At 36.0% G+C, this 22,140-nt stretch overlaps 2 protein-coding genes across 12 annotated transcripts in view; one reads left to right on the plus strand and one right to left on the minus strand.

Annotated features, from left to right (window-relative positions):
* LOC110477039 (vertebrate ancient opsin) overlaps positions 1–22,097 on the plus strand; it is a 38,128-nt gene extending 16,031 nt beyond the window's left edge. The window contains exon 5 of the mRNA XM_085583049.1: positions 52–22,097. Coding sequence (XP_085439175.1) covers positions 52–249 — 198 coding nt within the window. The 3' untranslated portion in view covers positions 250–22,097. The remainder of the gene's footprint in view (positions 1–51) is intronic.
* Positions 10,069–22,140, minus strand: part of CFAP46 (cilia and flagella associated protein 46) — a 67,444-nt gene continuing 55,372 nt past the window's right edge. For 7 of the 11 annotated variants that reach the window (XM_085583042.1, XM_085583043.1, XM_085583041.1 and 4 more), the window contains 10 exons: positions 21,326–21,490; positions 19,552–19,628; positions 18,947–19,007; positions 18,820–18,855; positions 17,543–17,645; positions 16,247–16,359; positions 14,023–14,104; positions 11,993–12,129; positions 11,402–11,488; positions 10,069–10,631 (listed from right to left, as the gene is read on the minus strand). In XM_085583042.1, the coding sequence (XP_085439168.1) occupies positions 10,495–10,631; positions 11,402–11,488; positions 11,993–12,129; positions 14,023–14,104; positions 16,247–16,359; positions 17,543–17,645; positions 18,820–18,855; positions 18,947–19,007; positions 19,552–19,628; positions 21,326–21,490 (998 nt within the window). In that variant the 3' untranslated portion in view covers positions 10,069–10,494. Of the gene's footprint in view, positions 10,632–11,401; positions 11,489–11,992; positions 12,130–14,022; positions 14,105–16,246; positions 16,360–16,864; positions 17,033–17,542; positions 17,646–18,819; positions 18,856–18,946; positions 19,008–19,551; positions 19,629–21,325; positions 21,491–22,140 lie in introns of those variants that run through there. The other 4 variants (XR_014956211.1, XR_014956213.1, XR_014956212.1 and 1 more) reach the window with 4 other exon arrangements.

Raw genomic sequence — 22,140 nt, forward strand, 5'->3', positions numbered from 1 at the left:
GTTTTTACATTTCTTACGTGTTTTGACTTACCTCTTTTTCCACCTTTTTAGTTCAGGCAGTGTCTGATTCAAATGTTCAGTTGCAGTGCTGTAGAAACTGCAGAGTCCAACATGAAGCTGACTTCAGAGAGAGCAATGCTAACGGAGGGCAGAAGAGGCAGCGAGAGGACGCCCGTGGCAGTTCATAGCACTGTTTTGAAGAGGAAAACTGGAGATGAACACAGAGCTGACATCCTTTGGCTCTGTTGACAGCTTCAGAAAACAAAATGCGTCCCATGTAGAGCAGGAGATGGCTCATGAATGCAACGCACTGTAGTGTATTTCATTGTTACAATCACCTACTATAAAGATATGTTGTCGCTGGGGTCCTGTGGACACCAGCTTTTGAGATCCCAGGCTCCTCAGTGCAGGTAAGAGCTGCTTGGCTGGGTGCAGTCAAGCACCCAGCCATAAGGTGAGTCCCTTCCTCCACTGCATTTCTCTTCCCAATCCACAACCAACTTGCAGCAGGTGTGTGTCCCTCCACTCCTTTAGTGCCTGTTTCTGCTTAAGTCGCACCCTCACTGCTTTAATTGGGCTGCTGATTCCAGAATAAATTATTAACTTGTTCATACACCTTCACTTTCAGAAGCAAGGACTGTAACACAAATACTGCTTCTATAAATAGTGAAAACTAATGTAAATTGCCAGCTTTCTGTGTCTGTATTCTATCTCATATTTAATCCACACAATGAAGTGCAGCAATATATTTAGCTTTAGTGGAATGTCACTTGCACATGAAAAGCCATACCAGATTATGAGTGTAATAAAGACAGACTTCTGTTTTACAAAGTGGGATCATTTTATGAAATGTTGCTAAGAACTAAGCTTGTGCTAAGGCACATTGGAATTTTAATCCTATATAAAATTCAGCTTTAATTGAATGCATCTTAGGAGAAAAGGCAAAGGCTGACTGTATTTAAATGCTTTAGGATGGGAAACCATTCTTTCTAGAGAAGATATCAGAACAATGCCAGCTGGGACAAATAATGTTCCATAATGGTACAGAGAAGCTACACTAGCTCCATTCTGTACAGGCCTTAGCTATAGAGATGTGATATGGAATGAACCATCCATGGTTCAGTTTTACTTCCAAAAAATATAATTATTTTACTCAGAATAATGACATTTTGTTTCTATCAGATTGGTTTTTTTTTGATTTCTGTTATGTTAATGTTTGAAAAACTATATTGCGTTTAAAAAGAGTTGGGGCTACCTGAGATACCTGTGGTCAAAGCTAGTCACTAAGCAGTACCTCGCTGACTTGGAAGTAAAGAACCATTCCTGCAGCAGCTGGAGATGCTGGAGGGCCAGGAAAAGATAACACGGACATCCAGCACCGAGCATATCCTGAAGCCCTGATATGTCACAGAGGCTGGTTTCTGTATGACTCCCCTGCTCGTCAGGAGGTGAGCTGTAGCTGCCTGCTGGGGTGGAGGGACAGGCACAGGAGCGTGTCCCTGAGCCACTCTGGCCTTGGCATGCCCAGGGAACTGCTTGGCCATCTGTTCCTGCTTGTGCCCCTCACAGCACTCACACCCATGGACAGTCATGCTCTTTGTTTTGCATCTTACAAAACCCTTTGGACCTTTTCTACAAGGTCCTTTGCAGAAGAGGAGAGGATTAGGCAGCTTTGAATCCTTTTCTATCTTCTAATTAGAAGGATGTTCAGATTCCATTGCCCTGATTTCATTCTGGGATTTTAAGATCCAAAGAGAGGAGTTAGTCTACGAATAAAATCATGAGCTGCACATGTGAGAACTCACTGCAAAAGACTGTATGGTTTTCCTATTCATCTCACAGAATTTTGAGGTGACTGCTTTTCAGAGTGTAATTTTGGCTTGAACTTTTGCAAGACTCAATCTTAAACACAAATGTTGATCCTTATTCTGACAGGCATATTCTTTACCATTCTTTAATCCTGTGGTATCTGTAGTAGAACAATGAACAGATGTATATGCCTTTTAAAAATGTTTTGGAAATACTGTGAGATAGGAAGAGTATGGTATTAATTTATTAATTCTACGCATCTTTTTGTGCTCATTAGTCCATTAAAACAGCCAGATATAATTTGAAAGTGAAAATTTTTGCATTTAAGACTCAGATTTTCTATTTCAAGGATATATTGACCTAGGTTAATCACAAGTTAATGGTATTACATATATTAAATCATGAAGAATTGGCAGAAGTGCTAGTCTTTAATTAAAAGCAACAGAATTATTTTATCTCTGGAGAAGGTGAGGAAATGTAAAGTATAGCTGTGTAGTACAAAGTAAAGCAACAAAAATTAAGTAATTGCAAAGAAAAAACTAATGTAAAAAATGCATGGAAATTATGTAAAAATGTATGGAAAGCAATAGAAAACAGCAAGCTATCTCTTTGAGATGTACCCATCTCTGATAGAAGCAAGGAATAATAGAATCAGTGGGTATTTTCATCAGTAATGCTTTTCAGGAAGAGGATACCTTTTTTCTTACTTACCAGTCAGAAAGTACATTTTAAAAAGTGTGAACACCTTGACACATTGTCATGGTGGGCCAACCAGAACAGTATCAGCCTGGGAGCAAAATATTACAGGGCTCCCAGGAGCTGGTTGTTAAATCTTTCAATAACACAGTAAAAAAATTTTGGAAATACAAACAAAACTAGGGCTTCAGAATTGTGCACAGTGATTAAAGTCACACATTTTTGCAGTATGTGGTAAGAGCATGACATTAACATTTTGCCATATACGAAAAGTAATTAAGGCAATGGATGCTTTTAAGACCTAAGATTTCATGAATAAAAGGTGTTAACAGTGCCAAAGTCAGTTTGCTTACACTTGATTGGGAGCTAATAAACAGCATCTTGTGTCCTTGAATTTTCATTTTGCCACCAAGAGTATACCTAGAAATCACATTTCTTAAAACAATTTTGTAGCATTGTCTATTGTTTGCAAAACTAGCATCGTAGCACTACACCACTTTGCTTTGTGATAATTGCATCCTAATGGTGTAACCTGGAGAAAGATGCAGCCCTTCCTACAAATCTTCCGTGGCATAGGGAGGCAATTGCAAATGTCAGCAATACTTCATCAATCTACTTGTTTGCAATGGAAATATGTGGTTTTTTGTTTTGTTTTTTTAATATAAATTATGGTTGCCATAAGAGTTACTGTTGTGTTATTGAGGTCATGTTGGTTCCTTTGGGATAACAGTATGATAGGCAACAACACTGAAGCCTAGCTAAACATTTCACTGAGTGAAAACCAGAAATTATGGAAAAGATAACAGGAATCTTAGGACCCTTCTGGTGCTGGAGACCTCATGTTTCAGCATGAAATTAATCTCTCCTTTTAGGTCATGACATGCTACCCAGACCCTATCCAGGATGAAGTGTTCCAACCTTGTTCTTGATGTCTTTATGATATGTCCAAGTGAACAGAGCTGCCCATCTTGTGTCTGTGCAATGCTGCACTTTCTAGTTGGCACACCACGGTTCTCTCTCACTGGGAATGAGCCCATAGAGGTGCATTTTTAAGGCAAGTGTATCCTGATGTCACGGCATGTGCACAGGGTATGGAGTGGTCACTCAGGCTAATGAACAGGTCTGTAGAGCTGAGGCCTCTAAACTCTGCTCAGGCTCTGTTTGGAATCACTATCTTCTCATTTCCATGTCTTCTGCTGTGGCCCACCAGAGCTACTCTGCATTTATAGTTGTGTCAGTTCTTTCTCATGGAAAAACTAACACACAAATCTGTTCTTAAAGTTGTATATTCTTGAGAAAAAAACCTGAACAAAAAAGTGGATTTGGGAATGGGGGAAAATATCCAAAATAGCTTTCAAAAATAATTTCAGTAAGAGATTAAATACTGAAGTTTGTAAGTACATTGTTCAAGCTATTTTCCATAGCCTCAGATTTAGAGAAAGGATACATTTTAAAAGGTCATAAGATCAGCTTACCTCATCACCCACTTGCAGGGATGATGGTGAAAGCTTAGACACAATGTAGTGTTGGTGCACTTTTCAAAATGTTCATGTTCTTGCTTTGGTAACAAACAGCACAGCTTCTCTGGGGATCCCTTACTGCTTTTTGAAGATACCAATGTCTCAACATGCAGATTTTGTTTCTCCTAAAACCACATGTACTGCAAAACACTGCTGGAGGAGTTCTTGTTCAAAGTGCAATGGCATGGAGAGGGGCAGAGATTGTTACTGAAGATCAGCTCTACCAGAAGTTCACCATAAACCAGATTATTCCGTCATAGCTCTGATGCAGATTAGCTTCTAAATCATCTATTTGTATCTCATTATAAACAGATAAATTAACGTAACATTATAAAGCAACTGTCATTGCTCCTTTTGCAAATATTTTTGCCTTGTTTTTTGGTAAAAATGCACTTAACCACATATCTGAGTTTCTTTCACTTTTGAGTGAAAAGACCTTGCCCTTACCCACACTGAACCTTTATTGCCAAGGGCTCTGAAAACAAAAATGCAACTATCAATCAAACCAAGTTTGAGAAACACATTTCTCTCAGTTTCTGAATTTGGATGGAGTATTAATTCCTACTTTTTGTTTGTTTGTTTGTTTTGTTTCCTGCTTTCTCCATTCATTTCTTTACTGTGTTCAGAGCAACACCTCCAAAATAAAACACTTCTAATATTCTCCCTGTGGTTGCTCTTACTTGCAGATCTGGCATCCCACTCAGAGGAGACTCCTTCCCCCAACAAATGCACTTGCAAAGGAGAGAAGGGTTTGACAGTGAGATGAGGTCTAAGCCTAAGCAGATTCAGCATTCACATATGTTTAGACTGTCCTGATGTTCCTCAACCACCATTCCAGCCTGAGTGTTCCCACAGATATGCACAGGGCGGACATATTTGACATATTTGTTCACAGTCTAGCTAGAGGAATAATATACATATTATATGGCTAGAACGTTTCTGTTTAGTTATGACCTCAGTGAAAATGATTATCCAAGAAAACAGAGTCATTAACATTAACAATAATTCTCATCTCAATTATTTAGAAATATGATTTTAAATGATTGGTGGAGAGAAGATTCCTAGAAAATTTATTGTAATGTTCTTTATTATAATACTTAGTATTATAGATTGTACTAATTTTTCTTTTTATTACATTATATTGAAGTCTCTTTCCTTTTCTATGTCACAAATAGTTAAAAATCTGTGAGAGAATTTAAGCGCCTTTCAGCAATTTGGCATACCAGTGTTATCTCAACTATTATCTAGCTACATCAAGATATTAATGTAGTCATCTCTCTTTGGTCTCAATGAATTACTATAAAAATGTCAAACAATTAGATTATATTGGCCAACACAGCCCTGTTTGATTGAGTAGGCCAGATGTAGGCCATGTCCCTTGAATCACACTGATGAAGAAGCAGAAAGTTTTGTGGAATTCCAGTACAAATTTATTTCAATGTGCATCCCACTTCAGATTCTAATGCCATCTTTCAATACTAATAACCAAAAAATGCTACATAGGTATTTTCAGATTAAATAAAAGTCAATGTCATTCAGGAGAAATACCAGTGAACTGTGTTGGAGGAAAAAAAACTGAAAACTATAAAATCAGCACAGAAGCCAGTGTGCAGGTGCAAACACAGATACTGCCCAAGGGCATAGATATAACTATACCAAAGGAGCAAAACAAACATTTCTTTTACGTATGGGAATAGTAGGGCTTAAATTCTGTTTCTGCTGGACCAGAAAATGTAGTATATGCTTTTGTGTCAGGAAGACAACCAGTGTATAAATACTTGATAGCAAAACCTGTTGCAAATATCTCAGTGTTGGCTTCTGTGACATTCTGGTGGTCACTAGGGCTGTGTCTTCCTTTTTCTGCATACACAAACTGTGCATCCAGTTGTACATGCAGGCGTGTCATGGAGTGGCAAGGGACAAATCCTTAAAGATTAAATACCTCTCAACTATCTGGTGCCCCTGGTTCCCACACAGATCACATGTGATGAAAAGCTAAAGTTATGCTGTTACAACTTAAAGCTGGAAACAGCTTCTGTTCCATATATGATAAAAATTCAGAAGATAGTTACATCAGTGATATTTTGCTACAGCAGCCACACCATAAGCAAAGCATACTGGCAGTGTATCTCCATGGTGAATTCTGCCTCAGCTGAAGAAGTCTGTTTCCACTCTATGTCTGCACCTCTGTATCCATGTGTATCTGAGCTTCTTGAGAAGCAGTGCAGGAGAAAGCATGCACCTGTGTTGTTAGTGACAGTGACAGGATTACTTGCTAATCATCAGGAAAAAATAATAGCCCAGAGAGGCTCAGATGCAGAATGACAAGGTTCAAACTCTATGTCAGTACCTTGCATCTATGGGATCTATGAAAATTAGTTGCTGCCTCACTGTCAGGATTAACCAAAGTACAGGTGGTCATCTACATACCTCAGCTGCAGTATATTCCATACTCAGTTTCTACTCTGTAACCTACTTCAAGAGTGACAGGCTCAGATAAAATTCTGAGGACATGACAGAACAGCAAATATTTCTGTAACCCATTCTTTTGTTCCATCAGAAAATCTCAGTTAATTCTCTCCACTGGTGTATTGACAGGTAATTAATACACATCAGTGGGAGAACAGACTGTTCTGGCTGCTTCTACAATGCTGAGAACTCCTGCAGACAAGCTCATTACTGCCAGAATGAAGGTCAAGATGTCTGCTCTGAGCAGATTAAATGTTCTCATCACAAACTTGTTTCTCTACATTCTTCTTCCAGGGCATTGCAGATTACAGGTTTTAACTGTAATTCCACTGTCACTGTTCTCTCATCAAACTCCCTTTGTACTTAAGAGGTTGTTCTCCAAGCCACTGCTTGCAGTTTTCCAAATGAACACGTCTGTCCTACAACATGAAACTGTTCTCCCTTACTGATGGATTATGATCATGTCTTCATTGCACTAATCAAAACACATTGGGAGCACTGATGTCTTTCTTAAAACTTTGGCATCAAAAAGCAGACAATAAAACACCTGTATTACATAATATTTTCACACAGAAGCCAGTACAGTTTATGATTGTCAAGGGAAATTACCATCTGCGCTTCTGAAAAACTCAGAAAAAAAATATTTTTTCTATGCATTCTGGATCTCTCCCTGAACTCCTTTCACAATTGACATACTTGGGCAAAAATAAGAAAAAACCCACTCAAAATTAAAAATAATTTTAGACAATAATTAATCTGATTGTTCAGTTTATCTGATTCTTCAGATTCTACTGTTATTATCTGCAGCTTATCTCAGTGTACCTATAGCGCAGAAAACTTACGTCAACTTGGAATTGTGAAATTGTTATGCTTATGGTAGGCCTGTAAAAACCAGAAGTCTTTACCATCCACCTTGCTAAGAAACTTATTAATTTCAATTTCTTTAAGAAAATTAAGTAATTATAAAAGCCAGAACATTATAAAAATATTTTTTATGCCTTTTCAGGAGATAAACACAATAAACACAAAATAATTAGTGCAGCCCTGATTTTTAGAAAAGCTGTACAATTTTATAAGTATCTAGTTTCTCCTAACCATTTCAAATGCTCAATGTCAAGTATGAGACTATCAAGAAAAGTGACAAGTTTTGAACATTCAGTTACTGGAAAGGACACTATTCAAGCTCAGTACAAATTCACTTTCAATTTAATCTTGACAGTTTTCACCCTCTTCTGCCATCATGTGTGAGGCTGAAGCATCATATGGAGCAAAGGGAAAAGAAATCACAGTAGATATTCAATGACAAAGAAATATCTTCCTAAACATTTCCCATAGCAATGGACACCGTCACAAAACACCCTTTTAATTTTTTGTACTTTCCTAGCCCAAAATATTGGCCTTTACTTCTGAAAGGGGTCCTTATTTTGTTGGCTTCAACTGTTTGAACTCAGCACTGACTTCAAGCACTCTTTTGGCAGAGGAAGAAAACATTTCTTCATAGATAGGCTATTGCATTTACAATGTTTATTTTAGTATATATAAGAGTATGCATACATATAATAATAGGTATCAAGATTCATATTTCAGGGAATATTAGAATTGATATTTTATCCACCAGAAATATTGTTAACATTCCATACTGCATTTTTATAAAAATGACATTAAGTGATCTAAAATTGTTCCTCTTAAGTAAGTCATAAGTAACCATAAGCCTTAAGTAACCATCTGGAAAACTGCAGTATATTAAATATGTTTCCTCTTTTCTTATTCTGAAGTGAAGACTGTTGTGCCTGCTACTTTTGAAAATCCTACTACCATGTTCATGAAAGGTCCCACACACTCTTTTATCACTAGCTGAGAAGTATTCCATCAATTTATTACCTGAGTACCAATCTGGGTCTTCCACCAACCAGTAAACATTTCAGGGCACATAGGCATGCCTTCAATTTTCTGTCAATGCCATCTGTCACTATATCCACATGAAGTCACTGCATTTGGAGGCCTAAGTTAATACCCAAGAGGGACTTTAAGGGTTGAGTGACTTCCTGGTGACTTTACAGTGATGAGCTGGTCTTTCATCCACATGCAGGAGAAGAAAGGATTTACACTCATATAGGATGGCTGAATTCCCTCTGATACCCTATTTTGGGAGAGCTTCCAGGTCAGACAGTGCCAAAACACAGGCTGGAAGGCCTAGAAGGTTGTAAAATCACAAAATTAGTGTTCAAACTCAAGATGAATGGTCTTATAATGGGAATGATCAGTACATCACACACAAACCTGCTCCAATTTCCCTGCCTGGAAACACCTGCAGCAGCTGCTGCTCTGTTTTGGTGTCTGCTCCACCGTATCCCTTTGCACAGCAGGGACAGCAGACTTGCTGGCAGGACCAGCCACAGCAGGTCTGGAGAGAGGTGCACATGTGCCATGAGATCCTTGAATGACTGCTTAAGGAAGTATCATTTTAAAGAGGTTACACCAGGGACTAATGACAGAGCTTTTCTTGTTTGCTTGTTATTAATTTTGTAGCAAACTTACTGCAGCTTTTTACTGCAGACTATTCAGAACCACACACTCTTCTTGGACAGCTATGTACAACTCAAATTATGTTCTTGTCCTGGAATATCATCAGTAAATTCACCATGATTTTTTCTTCCTCACATTTTTGAGATTATATAAATTTTAGCTGACCAATTCTTTTCATGCTAAAATATATTATGAAATGTCATTTCTGTTATAGAAGCTAATTGATAGTGTGATTTGTTATGTTGCTGAGACATAATTCAGAAAGTTATTTTAAAGCCCTTGATACATGGAATAGCACTAACTGCTTAATATTTCTTGTATGAATGAATACAGTGCATGGGAATGATGTAGTGCCATGTAGATGAAATATGTTCAGAAGCTCTTATTCTTGTTGTTTGGGCTTGTGCCAACGTTATTCGACAAGAGAATTCATATGTCCTAAGGTGTATCTACTGTAATTTATTTCTGGGTCATTAGTTGGTAGGATTTTTTCCTCCAGGTTGCTGAGCACTATATAATATTGTAAAAAAAAAAAATAAGGGCTTATAGTCAAATAAATGAATACTTTAGAATTATTTTAAAAAATCAGATAAGTATTTTAATATCATTAAAACAATTAATTGATTAATATAATAAAAATAATTTCTCACTCTTCTGAAGGTCCAGGTGGAGAACTGCATCTAGCTCAAGAATCAGAAGTATAAGAGTGAGTCCAGAGGAAGCCCCAGAGTTGCTCCAGGGCTGGAACCCCTCTGGAGCCAGCCTGGCACACCTGGGGGGCACCTGGGCAGGAGCAGCTCCAGGGCTGGAGCCCCTCTGCAGCCAGCCTGGCACACCTGGGGGCTCACCTGGGCAGAAGCAGCTCCAGGAGAGCTCAGAGCCCTGCCAGGGCCTGGAGGGGCTCCAGGAGAGCTGCAGAGGGGTTGGGGACAAGGGATGGAGGGACAGGACACAGGGAATGGCTCCCACTGCCAGAGGCAGGGCTGGATGGGATATTGGGAAGGAATTATGTTGGGAATGTTATTAAAGAAAAACACAGGAAAATAAAGCAAAAATAATTGACCATTTTATTTAACACTAATTTGTTTTCTAATTAAAATACAACTACCTCCACATCAAAAGATCAGTTCATTCAGAATAAGGTCACTTAATAAATTTTCTAGCTGTTTCTGATTAATTGTCCATGTGAAAATAAAATACGCCAAGGAAATGACATTCATACATTCCAATTCCATTCATGCATCAAGCCCACTTTTCTTTAAAATATATTGTTACTAACCAAATTTTTAAAGGATTCGCTAAGTTAAAAAAACCTTAGAGCACTAACTGAAATTTCTGAACTATATATTCTATTTTTCTGAAATTCTAATATCAAACTGTTTACATCTGAAACAGCCCCCCGAAAGCAGCAAATATGTACCTTTTCTTAATCTCACCTCTCCTTAGATCAGCATGAAAAGATTGACACAATTTATTACATCAGAATTATGTTGGGTAAACCATAGAGCACACAATTAAAAAATGATGGATGACTTGCAGGAGGATCTGAGGAAGTGCAAACAGACTGCTCTTCTACTTTTTCTCCAGGAGAGCTGTGAGAATCTGCTTCCACTATAAAAATGTATTAAAAACCATTGTTATTTCTGAATATGGCTAAATATAAGAATGATGTGCTATCATTCAACACATCTTCTCTTTGATTAATACTTATGGTTCTTTAACATTCTTTTAAAAATATTAACAACTGTCACTATATTGAAGAAGCATTTTCTGAAAAAGAAACACAGAAAACTAGGGAATATTTATGATCTGAGCTCTTTCTTCAATTCTATGACAGTGCAAGCTATAAATAAAATTTATTTTATTAAACCTTATTTTAAAAGGTAAGTCCTGCACATTGAAAAATAGCAGTACAATTTTATAGACAGTATATTAGAAATTGTTTTACTCAGAAATTCTTCCCCTCTCTCCAAGAAGATGCCAGATATTTTTTATGTCTAGTATGCCATGTACTGTGTACAATGCAGACTAAAATCTCTGCAGATCCTACTGATCTTTTTGCAGTTTATAATCCCACACCATTGATATTGCTTATGTTGTGTTATTGATTTACCTTGTTAGTAACACTACCTTATTTGTTCAGTGGAGAAAATATTTAGCTTTTGGTCAAAGCCTCCCCAAAATTTTATTTATATAAAATATAGCTACTCCAATTATGATATTGTATTGGTGGTCTTCCAACTCCCAGCTCTTTTATGAAGTTCCAGAGAAAATTGTAATAGCTCATCTATAAGGTTTCACTTACACCTGTGAACTACCTATCTAAAGGTCCTAGCTGGTGTTTATAGCCAGTCTATCATACTAAGCCTTTTAACTCTTACTTTTAATGGAATCCCTTTTCCTGCGACTTCTACTTTTCTGAAGAACACGAACTGTCTGCCCAGTCGTTTTACCAAAACTCAGCAAATCTGAAAAGAAATGTTAGTTTCCATGAGTTTTCAATTAAAGTTTTGAAAAACAAGAAAATATCAACCATACAGCCTGGTGCTTTCACCATGAAATGGTTTTTCATTTAAAACTTAATGAAAAAGGATATCTTTACAGATTTAAGCAATGTATCTGTGCAGATGTAAGTTACATCCAGGGGATGTTTCCCCCATAGTTTATGTAACTACAGATGGCCGTGTCCCGGGGCACTGCTTCTCACCATATAAACCCTATTCTTACCATATGACCATGAATGAACAACCCACCAAATCCATTTTAAGTAGGTTAGTGTTCTGTGTGAAAGATAACCTCCCAGCCCCATGGTGGCCTCTGCATGCAGTTCCGCTCCTATGGGAACTGCAGGCAGAGTTTGGTAAGGAGCAAAGAAAGAGGAGACAGGAGACAGGCACACACAGGGCCTGGGCACACATGCTCGAGGGTCTGGAGCAATACACACACCAGCTGAGGCAAACACAAGCACTCACTCTCAAACAAGGTCTCCAGTCTTTCTGCATTCTCCTCCAAGTTCGTGTACCACTGGGTGGCTATTACAGAACCAACACCTGTAAGGCTTAGAAGGATTGCTGTCTCTGTTGGTCTCTCTAGGGCAATACGTTGACAACTAAAAATCAGAATTTATGAGATCAATAAAAGAAAATGTACATAATATATAAAAATATAACTAAATATACAATGTTTTTTGATAGAAGGAGAAAATGTCAGAGTGCATTTTCTTCTGTGCTGGTCATCAAGTGTTTTCCAACATTCATATGGCACTTTGAATTTATTACAACTAATAATATAATGAATTTGGGTAACCTTGTCTCTACATTTTTTCATGAAGCAGTTTTATCATGGGGTTTACTCTCTGTCATATTACTGTAGTTCTGGACATTTCTGGAAATCTGAAAGGAGTAGTAAGACCCTAACTTTTACAAAACACTGCAGAATACCTTTTATAAGATAGTCCAAAGATTGAGAATCAGGTGTGAAAAGACATGTTTAGACATAAAATACTGCAGGAACTGAAACCTTGTTCTTTGTCCTAAGTATGATGTTGATTCAGAGGCTTAAAAGCAAATCACATGCAATGTGGGATTTGAGTTTTTACTGCTGAATATTTCAGTAAGCATCTTCAGCATAATTATTTTAGTCATAAAAGGGGAGTGATACTCTAAGTATGCAGTAAACAGAAGGTTGCATTTTGGTTTTATTCAGATATGTTTTTTGTAGTAATTTTATCAAAATATGATAATGAAAGTTTTCTGCAATCTTTTGGGAAGATGCTATCTGATTGTCTATGGAGTTTATGTGACTCATTTTTTAAATGAATGTGATTCTAAATTTTCAGGAAGCTTTTGGACTTAAACACTTAAGTCTTATTGATAAATTTATTAAACTATTGAACTGAGACTTCAAACTTTTCGAATTTGAAAAACTTGTTTAAGGAATTGTGTTTTGGTTTACTTTAGGAAATGGCTGTTTGGGACCAAAAAAGATATTAAAAAATACCAGGTGTTTGTTTATACACTCAGAAATCTGCATATTTACATATGTAGATATGTGTATAACTTGTCTCACACATAACTAGATTTAATTTAGGCATTGTTGCACTAATTAAACTACTTTTTAGAGACTTTTTTTCTATTTCTTCTATTTCTTCTTCATGGAATGAGTAAGTAGAAAAGCCAAGAGATATTTCTGCCCGCAGGATGTGCTTTGCTCACTTGCTGCCCAGGCACAGTGTCAGCTCAGCCTCAAGTACCTTTCTGCAGGGCTGCTCTCCGGCTGCCCCTCTCCAGGTTTACACTTGTGTCCAGCATTACTTTGTCACCAGTAAGGAGTTTGTCATTTGCTCTTGTTAAATTTCATGTCACTGTTGATTGCCCAATGCTCCAATCTATCTACATCCCTCTGCAAGGCATCTCATTCCTCAAGAGTATGATCAGGCTATCTTAAAATTCAGCATAGACTAAATAATTAATGAATAAAATTAGAATACTGTGGGATCTGTCAATAATTCATAATGGATATGCAATAAAATAATGTAAACCCTACCACCTGCCAACTTAAAAGCAATGAAAATACTGAAATGTGTTTAAAGATTAAATAAAGCTGCAATTAATATTAAAAGTTCTGAACGGGTTATTTTACATGCTATAATAATTTGTTTAAATAAAAATCAGCTTGTTAAACTTTTCCTTGTATGAACCCTCAGAAGGACTCTTAGCAGTTTATCTGTCAAAGGAAAATTTTATATATTCAGTCAGAACATTTTGAGACTCTTGCTCTCAGACTTGTGAGAGACGTGTAATATAGCAAGGTTTCTGTGTCATATTTTCTTATCATTGCCTTCTAACAGAGCTTTCATCCTATTTAGTCCTATAAAGAAGCTCTTTTTCTCATAGAAGTAAAGGATAATATTCATAACTCAAAATTTTAACTTTGCTTTGAAATGATCTACCTTATTGTGGACTTTACGGAAATTGACTTTACCAAAATTGACTTTACCTACCTTTTGTGGAAATCAGAGTTTGCAATTCTTTGGTAACTTTGTTGTGATCTTACCAGATCCAGAAGAATCACCAAATGGCATTCTGGAAAAAAAATATAGCAATGGTGTTTGCACTGATAATAATGCCCAGCATAATAATTAAAGTAAATCAGGCCTTTTGTAAGTTAATTATTTTATTGAACATACTCTAAACCACTAGTATAAAATCGACATATTTCAGCTGCAATTGTCAAGTATTATGTAGAAGTAAACTAATAGTCAACCTAGTCTTATTTCATGTAATTTTGCTACACTTTTTCATAGTGTTTTGCAGGGTTTTTTTCCCTATGCCACATTAGCATAATTGGCAATGAAGTCCACATACCATCTTATATACAGCCAATGACCTGTATGACCCAACTCTGTAGTTTTGAACTCTTGCAAGAGTTCATGGTATGCAGGTATTGAAATTTTTTTGTATCAGCTCCTCTCCATAACTTAACAACCAAGTTAACATCCCTAACATGCCTTATTTTCCTTAAAGGTCTCCAGTGAAACAACTCAGAATACTCTCAAAATAAAATGGTTTTGCCTACTGTTTGGTTTGCTGTAGCTTAAATCTGTTACTTATTCTTCTATCTCAAGCAGATGAGAAGTAAATTCTCTGCCTGGAAAGTCTTTGACACACTTAACACTTCTATCACATATCCTCTTAATATGTCAATCTTCCCTCTGAAAGCATGCTTTAAATGCATATAAACATACCAATGCATATATATTAATTAATAAAACTAAGCACAAAAGCTGTGGTACAGCCTTTTGAACACTTCTAATGTTCTCCAGCAGTAACTTACTCTATGTGATTGATATTTTTCTCTAGCTGAGACTTTTGGAATACTACGTAGAGTGGGAAATTATTTCACACAGCTTGCATGCGACACTCCTGTATAGCTACCCCTATACAGACCTTGGGGGATTTTTAACACTAGCAAGGGTACATTGTTTAATTTGTGATCCATTTTGAGTCTGCTCTATAACTCTGCTCCTTAAACAGTCATACCTTAATTTATTAATGATTAACTGATTATTTTCCCTGAAGTATAATATCTCCCACTAGACTTTCCCAAATTACACCCTGCATAAAGCAAGGTTAATTTGTATTACAATCTTCCATTTCAGGATTTGCTAAATCACTGCATTCTCTTTGTCAGCCTGGTCTCATGCTCTGATTTAGCAATTATGTATTTTATTTCATCATGTAAATGACCAAACCGAATGCTTCATAATATTTGGTCTAGGTTAGAGCTTTCAGAAATCTCAGACAGAATTAACCCCGGTATATTTTAAGAGTAGGGAAAAGGGCAAGGTTTAACAACTTTCCAGAAGTTGCCAGACCTGTAAATATCTGGTCTGTTGATATCTGAAACACCATCTTCAGACATGATCTATGTATATAAAGAAAACATATTTTCTTATTTCTTGTAATATTTACATATAGATATTTAAATCACTTTTAAAATCAAAGCTTCATGAAGAAGCTTCCTGTTGCTCTACAGGGCTTCACAATCTGATGTGTACTGTCCTCACTTTCACATGTCAACACAATATAGCTACTCTGACAAATTCAGCCCAACTCCGAAATCAAGCTTCATCCAGATGTGCAAGGAAAACAGGAGGATAAATAAAGATTGTTAGTCTGAAAAACTAGTCCTGAATCTACGCCTTATGCTATAACAGAAAGACTAATTAGTTGTGAAGAAACAGAGAAAAGATACCCCCTCAGAGTCTACAAATGCTCTGTAATAGCAGAGTAATCCTTCAGCATTGACCCAGCCTTGATGGACAAGTCTTGCTTGACACAGCAGAGACTTACAAATTTTGGCACTTGAAGCCACACTGCAGAGGTTGTTCTTACTATTAAAAAATATATTGCAACCAAATACTAAATTCCAAAGAAAATGAGATGGTTTACTGAGAAAATCATTAGATATTGACTTAATTTTTGAAACCTAAGAAATTCCAACACATGGAACTGAAGAAGGACTAAGTTTATTTGTGAGAATTTACAAGAAAGCTGTGCAACAGAATAAAACCAACATAATACAAAGGTTCTCTGACTAAAAACTCTGGATCTAGAAAAAAGCCCTTAATTACCAACATCAGTACTGTGATAATGATACAATAGGACATGTCTAGGGATCAAAGTTGGTATAATTAAAAATATTTCTCAATTTGTTTATCTTACTTGTGATGTTCATAGCAACCAACCAGTTAAGCGACACATGAGACATGAATCTCTCCATCCCATAGAACAGAAATGCACTACAGCTTGTCAGCAGCTGCTTCCATTCAGCTTGGCTGAGAGGAAGGAAGAAGCAAGAAAGTACATTACTTTCATGTTGCTCTTTTACAAGCATAGTTTTCAAAAATTATCCATAGCAAACAGTTCAGTGCTGTTTACTCCAGAAATAATAACAAAAATCAGCATGCAAAGCAAGAAGATAAGCATGGCTGCAGAATTCTGTGAGAAGTGTAATAATTCATATGGATTATTAATACTGTGCTCTTGTATTAAAATGATTACTCAGTAATAGTGAGCAAGAGGCATAGTGTGTTTTTAGATAAATACCAGCTTCTTCATCAAATAACCAAAATTTTAAAAAATCATCACAGTACGTATTGTACAGCTTTAAAATACAGTCTTTGTCTGACATTCAAAGGGAGTAGTCATGTGTATACCCACCAGAACATGAGCAATTAGTTTTTAAAAAGAGATGTGGATAATCAGGCCAGCTTGCAGCAAAACCTGCAATTTGTTAATAATGATCTTTGCAATTTTTATGAAAAGTAGTAGAATACCTACTCAGTGGTATTAGCTAAGTAGACAAAATTCCAAAGGACTGACTGCTGAACTAGCACTTAGGAAGGAAGTTCCAGTGATGGCCATGTTCTCTCATAAGGTTTGTCACTGTTTGACCTCTTGAGATCCCTTTTATTCCTCTATGGCTATGATCTTAAAAGTAATGTATTTCTATAAAGAACAAAGTGTGTTTATGAGTAGACTCCATAAAACAGTATTAGCTTCATGATCAATGTTTGAAATCGGAAACTGTGTGCTGTACTACTGTGCTTCTGAAATCTGCACTCCCATTTACAGTTGGCTGAAGGTGCATGGAGATGCTTTGGTTTTACAGCTTGGATTTACAAACAATTATGAGCAAAGCCAGAAATTACACTTATCCTCACATATGTGTATTCATCAAAGACTGCACCAGAAGACTTTCTATCAAAATTAGATTATTTACATATACACCAATTCTGACAAAAGCAACCTGCCTGAATCTCTTTGCAGCACTCTATTTCACATCTCTAAAATACTCTGTCTACAAACCTAGATCTGTGTTTGATACAACAATGGTTTGCTATGTGTTTATCAGCTCAGAAAAATGCAACCCTATTTTATGAACAAAGTCTCTGAAAAAAGTACAATTTTAAACAAGAAATATGGATAAAACAAGAAAGTAGATAGAATATTACATACCTTGGAGCATACATATTGCCAATAACACCTTCCCACTGCACTGTAAATAGGTCATAGCATTTTTCTAATATTTCCTCTATTTTTCGGGAAGGATTTGAAGCTTCTGTAACAACAGAATTTCATCATTATGAATGGAACATACCACAAACTACTTTGGGCAATCTCAATTTCAATAACTTTAAAATGACACTATTACATTTAGGGTGTTTTAAATGATCATTAGATTTCATGTTTTTTGAAACCTAGTCTGGCTTGTAAAATAAAAACAATTGTGACGTTTTCAGAGTAAAATTGGGATGCCCATTTGAAAGGTGTCTTATAATGAACAAGGATTATTTGGTAGACAGGTTAAGGACACGAAGAAAAAATTTTAGGTATCCTGAAAAAAGGGTAAAGAATTGAAAACAAATACTGCTCATATGGATCTGTTGCAGGGGCTCAGAGAGGACTTAAGTGAGTGGATAAACCAACTGAGTGTCTAGAGTCCTGATTTCAGGAAACAAGACTCCAAAATCACCTCTTCTCTCCAAGGACATTGCACATTTAATGATAAGCAATGTTCTCCTTTTGACTACATTTTCATACTAGTATAAGTTAAAAGATACACTGTAGAGTCAGATATTGAGCACATGAAGTGTTTTATATTGTTCTGCTGTGAAGGAGAGCTGCAAACACATGGAGACACACTCTGTTATGTTACTGATTGTTCTGTAGCTTCTTGTGCTATCTGTTTGGACTTAGTAACTATTTCAACAACTGAAGGGAGCCAACAAGACAGATGGAAAGAGACTATTTACAAGAACATATAGCGACAGGACAAGGGTGAATGGCTTTACACTGAAACATAGTTGATTTAGGTTAGGTATCAGGAAGGAATTGTTCCCTGGCAGGGTGGGCAGCTCTGGCACAGGTGCCCAGAGCAGCTGTGGCTGCCCCTGGATCCCTGGCAGTGCCCAAGGCCAGGCTGGACACTGGGGCTGGAGCAGCTGGGACAGTGGGAGGGGTCCCTGCCATGGCAGGGGGTGGAATGAGATGAGCCTATAGGTCCCTTCCAGCCCAAACCCTTCCCTTCTGTCTTTCTGAAGCTAAAAGCCTCCATTAATGGTTAGTTGTGCTGTTTCACACATGCACCATATACAAGTGATAAGCTGTGCTGTTCTGATGAAAAGGAATGCTTTTTTGCCAACATCTTGATGTCACAACTTCATTTTTTGGTACAAAACAGTTCTAAATTCCACATGTAGTTTGAGAATGAAATATTATTTAATATATATTACCTGCTTCTCTTCCTTCATTATAAGGGTCCACAATATCTGATAAACAGTTGATCACAAACAACGCATTCAAACAACGAAAGAAGGAAATGTAGCTGATACACTTAGCCAATAGGTTGTGAAAGGATACATTTTAAATTACATGTATCAACAGGCAAGCAATTAGAAGATAGATCACGATTAAGTGGTGCCTACAATTAAAAATAATACATATTTTCTTATATGTTAAAGTTTCAATTAAATACTAAGAATATTACATTACTTATGACAAAGAACTAACAAAGTTTTGAATCTGAGTTTAAAAGCATCATGGTACTCAATTGTCAGTGGAAATTAATAAACTAGTCTGCATTAGCTACAATGCATATACATATATTAAACATATATACATACACACGTGTGCACACATGTATAGATATATAAATGCAAATATAAATATAACTTTATAAAAGCATATGTAATCACTATATAAAATAAAATATTTTGTTGCATAAATTATTTTAAGTAACTTTAAGCAGCTTCCTTTGTGGTTTATTAAATGTGTCCTACTTATAAAGTGTTACTCGTCAAAGAAAAACTCCTTGCAAAATCAATAGGAACCAAAACTCTTATGGACTTATGAGACATTCACACCACTTCAGAATTCTAGGACACATAATGAGCTTATATTCAACCCACTTTCACACTTTTTTATGCAAGTTCTCTGGTTATTTACAAAAAATGTGGAAAGTTCACCATTTGGATATTCTTTTTCTGATTAGCTTTTGTGGTTTTTCCTTTAGATGTTTCAACATTGCTTTTAAATTCAGTTTCTGTGAAAATGAAAAGAAAAAAATTAATGGATAGGCAGATGTAGCAAATAAATGTCCTTGAAGGACTGTACATATTTAACATCATGAAGTAGTAGTAGTAATAGTACTACTAGGAATAATAATAAAAATAATAACAGCAATAGATTAAAATAAAAAGATAAAAATTCATTTCAAAACATAGGAAGGTAAGGACATTACCCAAGCCTTATTGCCTAAAAATAAAGTCTTTAAAGTGGAACACAAGGAGGAGATGTGATCCCTTAGACATTAAATGCTTCATTACACTGCCAATTTTGGTTAGAGTTAAACAGCGATCATCAAAGCACTTTCTAAGTAATTTACCATATCTACTAATTGTTGATGTTAATGTGATAATTGAAGCTTCTGTGGGACACACAGAGATCTAAAGGAAAAGGGAAATTTCATATTTGAATTGGATTTTTTATTTCTTTAAGGGAATTTTAGAAAGCACAAAAAACTGTCTTATGTTTCTCACTGGATTATCACCCAGAGTACATCTCAGCCAGTTATTACAGAATGCCCTGGAAGTTCAGGGAAGCTTGAGATTATACTGCTCATGTTTCCTCATTCAGTGGCCTCTGTCATAATTGAAAGAAGAGACTTTTCAACTATGCTTCCTCTCATCTGTCTACTTCTTAAATTATGTAACCATAAGTTCCACTCTGAAAAAGGGAAAAACAGAAATAGAAAAAATCCTACATGTTCTAAAACTTGTATTTCTGAAAGGCCTATTGTAGTATGTAAACTAAAAATATGCTAATCTCAGATTACTTAAAAATCATTCCCTTTAGAAAGAAGGAGTGAAATGGAAGAACAGAACAGGTTATAATGGAGACTAAATATTACTAAATATTTTAGATATGTGCACAATACAAGAACCTCTCTAGAACAACACACTTTCATATTACAGAGTGAGATTTTCTACACTTGGTCTATTTTTTATCTTGGACCATCTAGTTTTAATAATTTTATGTGGTTTTCTCTACATATGAGAAAAATGCAGCTTAAAATTTTTAACTTTATTAATAGACGGTATCTTTGATTCATACAAAATGGCTTGGTGCCTGTATTTATGACTCACTTCTACATCTAAGAAATTAGTTTTATGATGCCATAAGGAGAAGTTTACCAGCTGCCCAACTACCTTACTTAACTTCATTTTGCTAGAGTTTATGTAGGGTATAAGTGTCAGCAGTACGAGAAGTTCATAAAGCCTGTGGGGATTTGATTTTGCCCAGGTGTGGCACAAGAACTGAGAGGAAAGTATTTCAGAGAGTAAAATTTTACATTTGCTGTTTTAAGCAAAGTCTTAAAGTAGTGATAAAGAAAAATTACAGAAGTGTGAATTCTTACTTCCTTTTTTTCATTGCAGCTGAAAATACCTTTGAAGTTTTAACAACATGCTCGTAAATTTGTTTACAGTTTTAGATTCCACTAAGTTTTACATAATTCTTTAATGTGTCAAGGTTATTTTAAATTAGCTACCACTGCTCCTATAATCAACCTGTACAATATTGAAATAATTCTACTGCACTATTTAGTCCAACAAAGATACTGAAAACCTATTGCATGTGCTTGTCTTCCAGTAAAATATACACAACAATTAATATTTAAATTTTTAGATATCTTTTTTATGCATCATTATGCTAAAGGAAAAAATGTTTATCTAATAGTACCTGACTTAGCCCAGTGTAGTCGATTGTAGAGAAGTTGTAGAGAAAAATCTCTGGAAACAGAACTTATTCCTTCCTCCTTAAATATACTCAGAGCTTCCAAAGGCAACTCCATAAATAATGTATCCCCAAGTAATATCACAGACAATCCTAAATCTACAGGTGTATCTAAAGAGATGTGACAGAGCATGATTGAGATTTAATTCTCAGTTTGTCTATAAACAATTGCAGTTAGATGTAAAAACCTAAGTTTCCTCCACTGTATGACACATAAACTTCATTGTACTGTGGATTAAGTGCATTAAGAAAAAATATTTCTTTTTATATCATTACTCTTAAGATGTTCTCAAATTTCTATGTACTTGTTAGCAACAATTTTTCAGAGGGAAAATCATCCCTGTATTAATAACCAACCATCTCAGCTCCAAGTCCAGGTATATGCAATACATTCAGGAAAACAATATTTGGGAATGCGAAATTGCCAGAGCAGTGATTAGCTAAACAGAATAGAGTTGTAGAGGCACGCTTATCCAATACTGTCTTGTTCTGTAGAAAAGTTTTGTTTCTTTTATTTAGGGAGAAAAGTACCAAATATTATTATAGCAATATTTCTGTTCTACAGAAAAAGAGCAAATGCATGGGGGACAATTTATCCAGTTTTTGCAGATGTGTTTTCTTGAGATGTGTTTAGAGACATAATGTAGCTTGTATACAAGCTAACAATCTGTGAGAGTCCATAAAACTAAAAGCAAAAAAAAAAAAAAGACAAAACAAAGACACTTACCCAACTACTGACTTAAGAAAGTTCTTTATTCTAG

This window comes from Lonchura striata, chromosome 6 (assembly GCF_050655825.1).
Source record: "Lonchura striata isolate lonStrDom1 chromosome 6, ASM5065582v1, whole genome shotgun sequence".
NCBI lineage: Eukaryota > Metazoa > Chordata > Aves > Passeriformes > Estrildidae > Lonchura > Lonchura striata.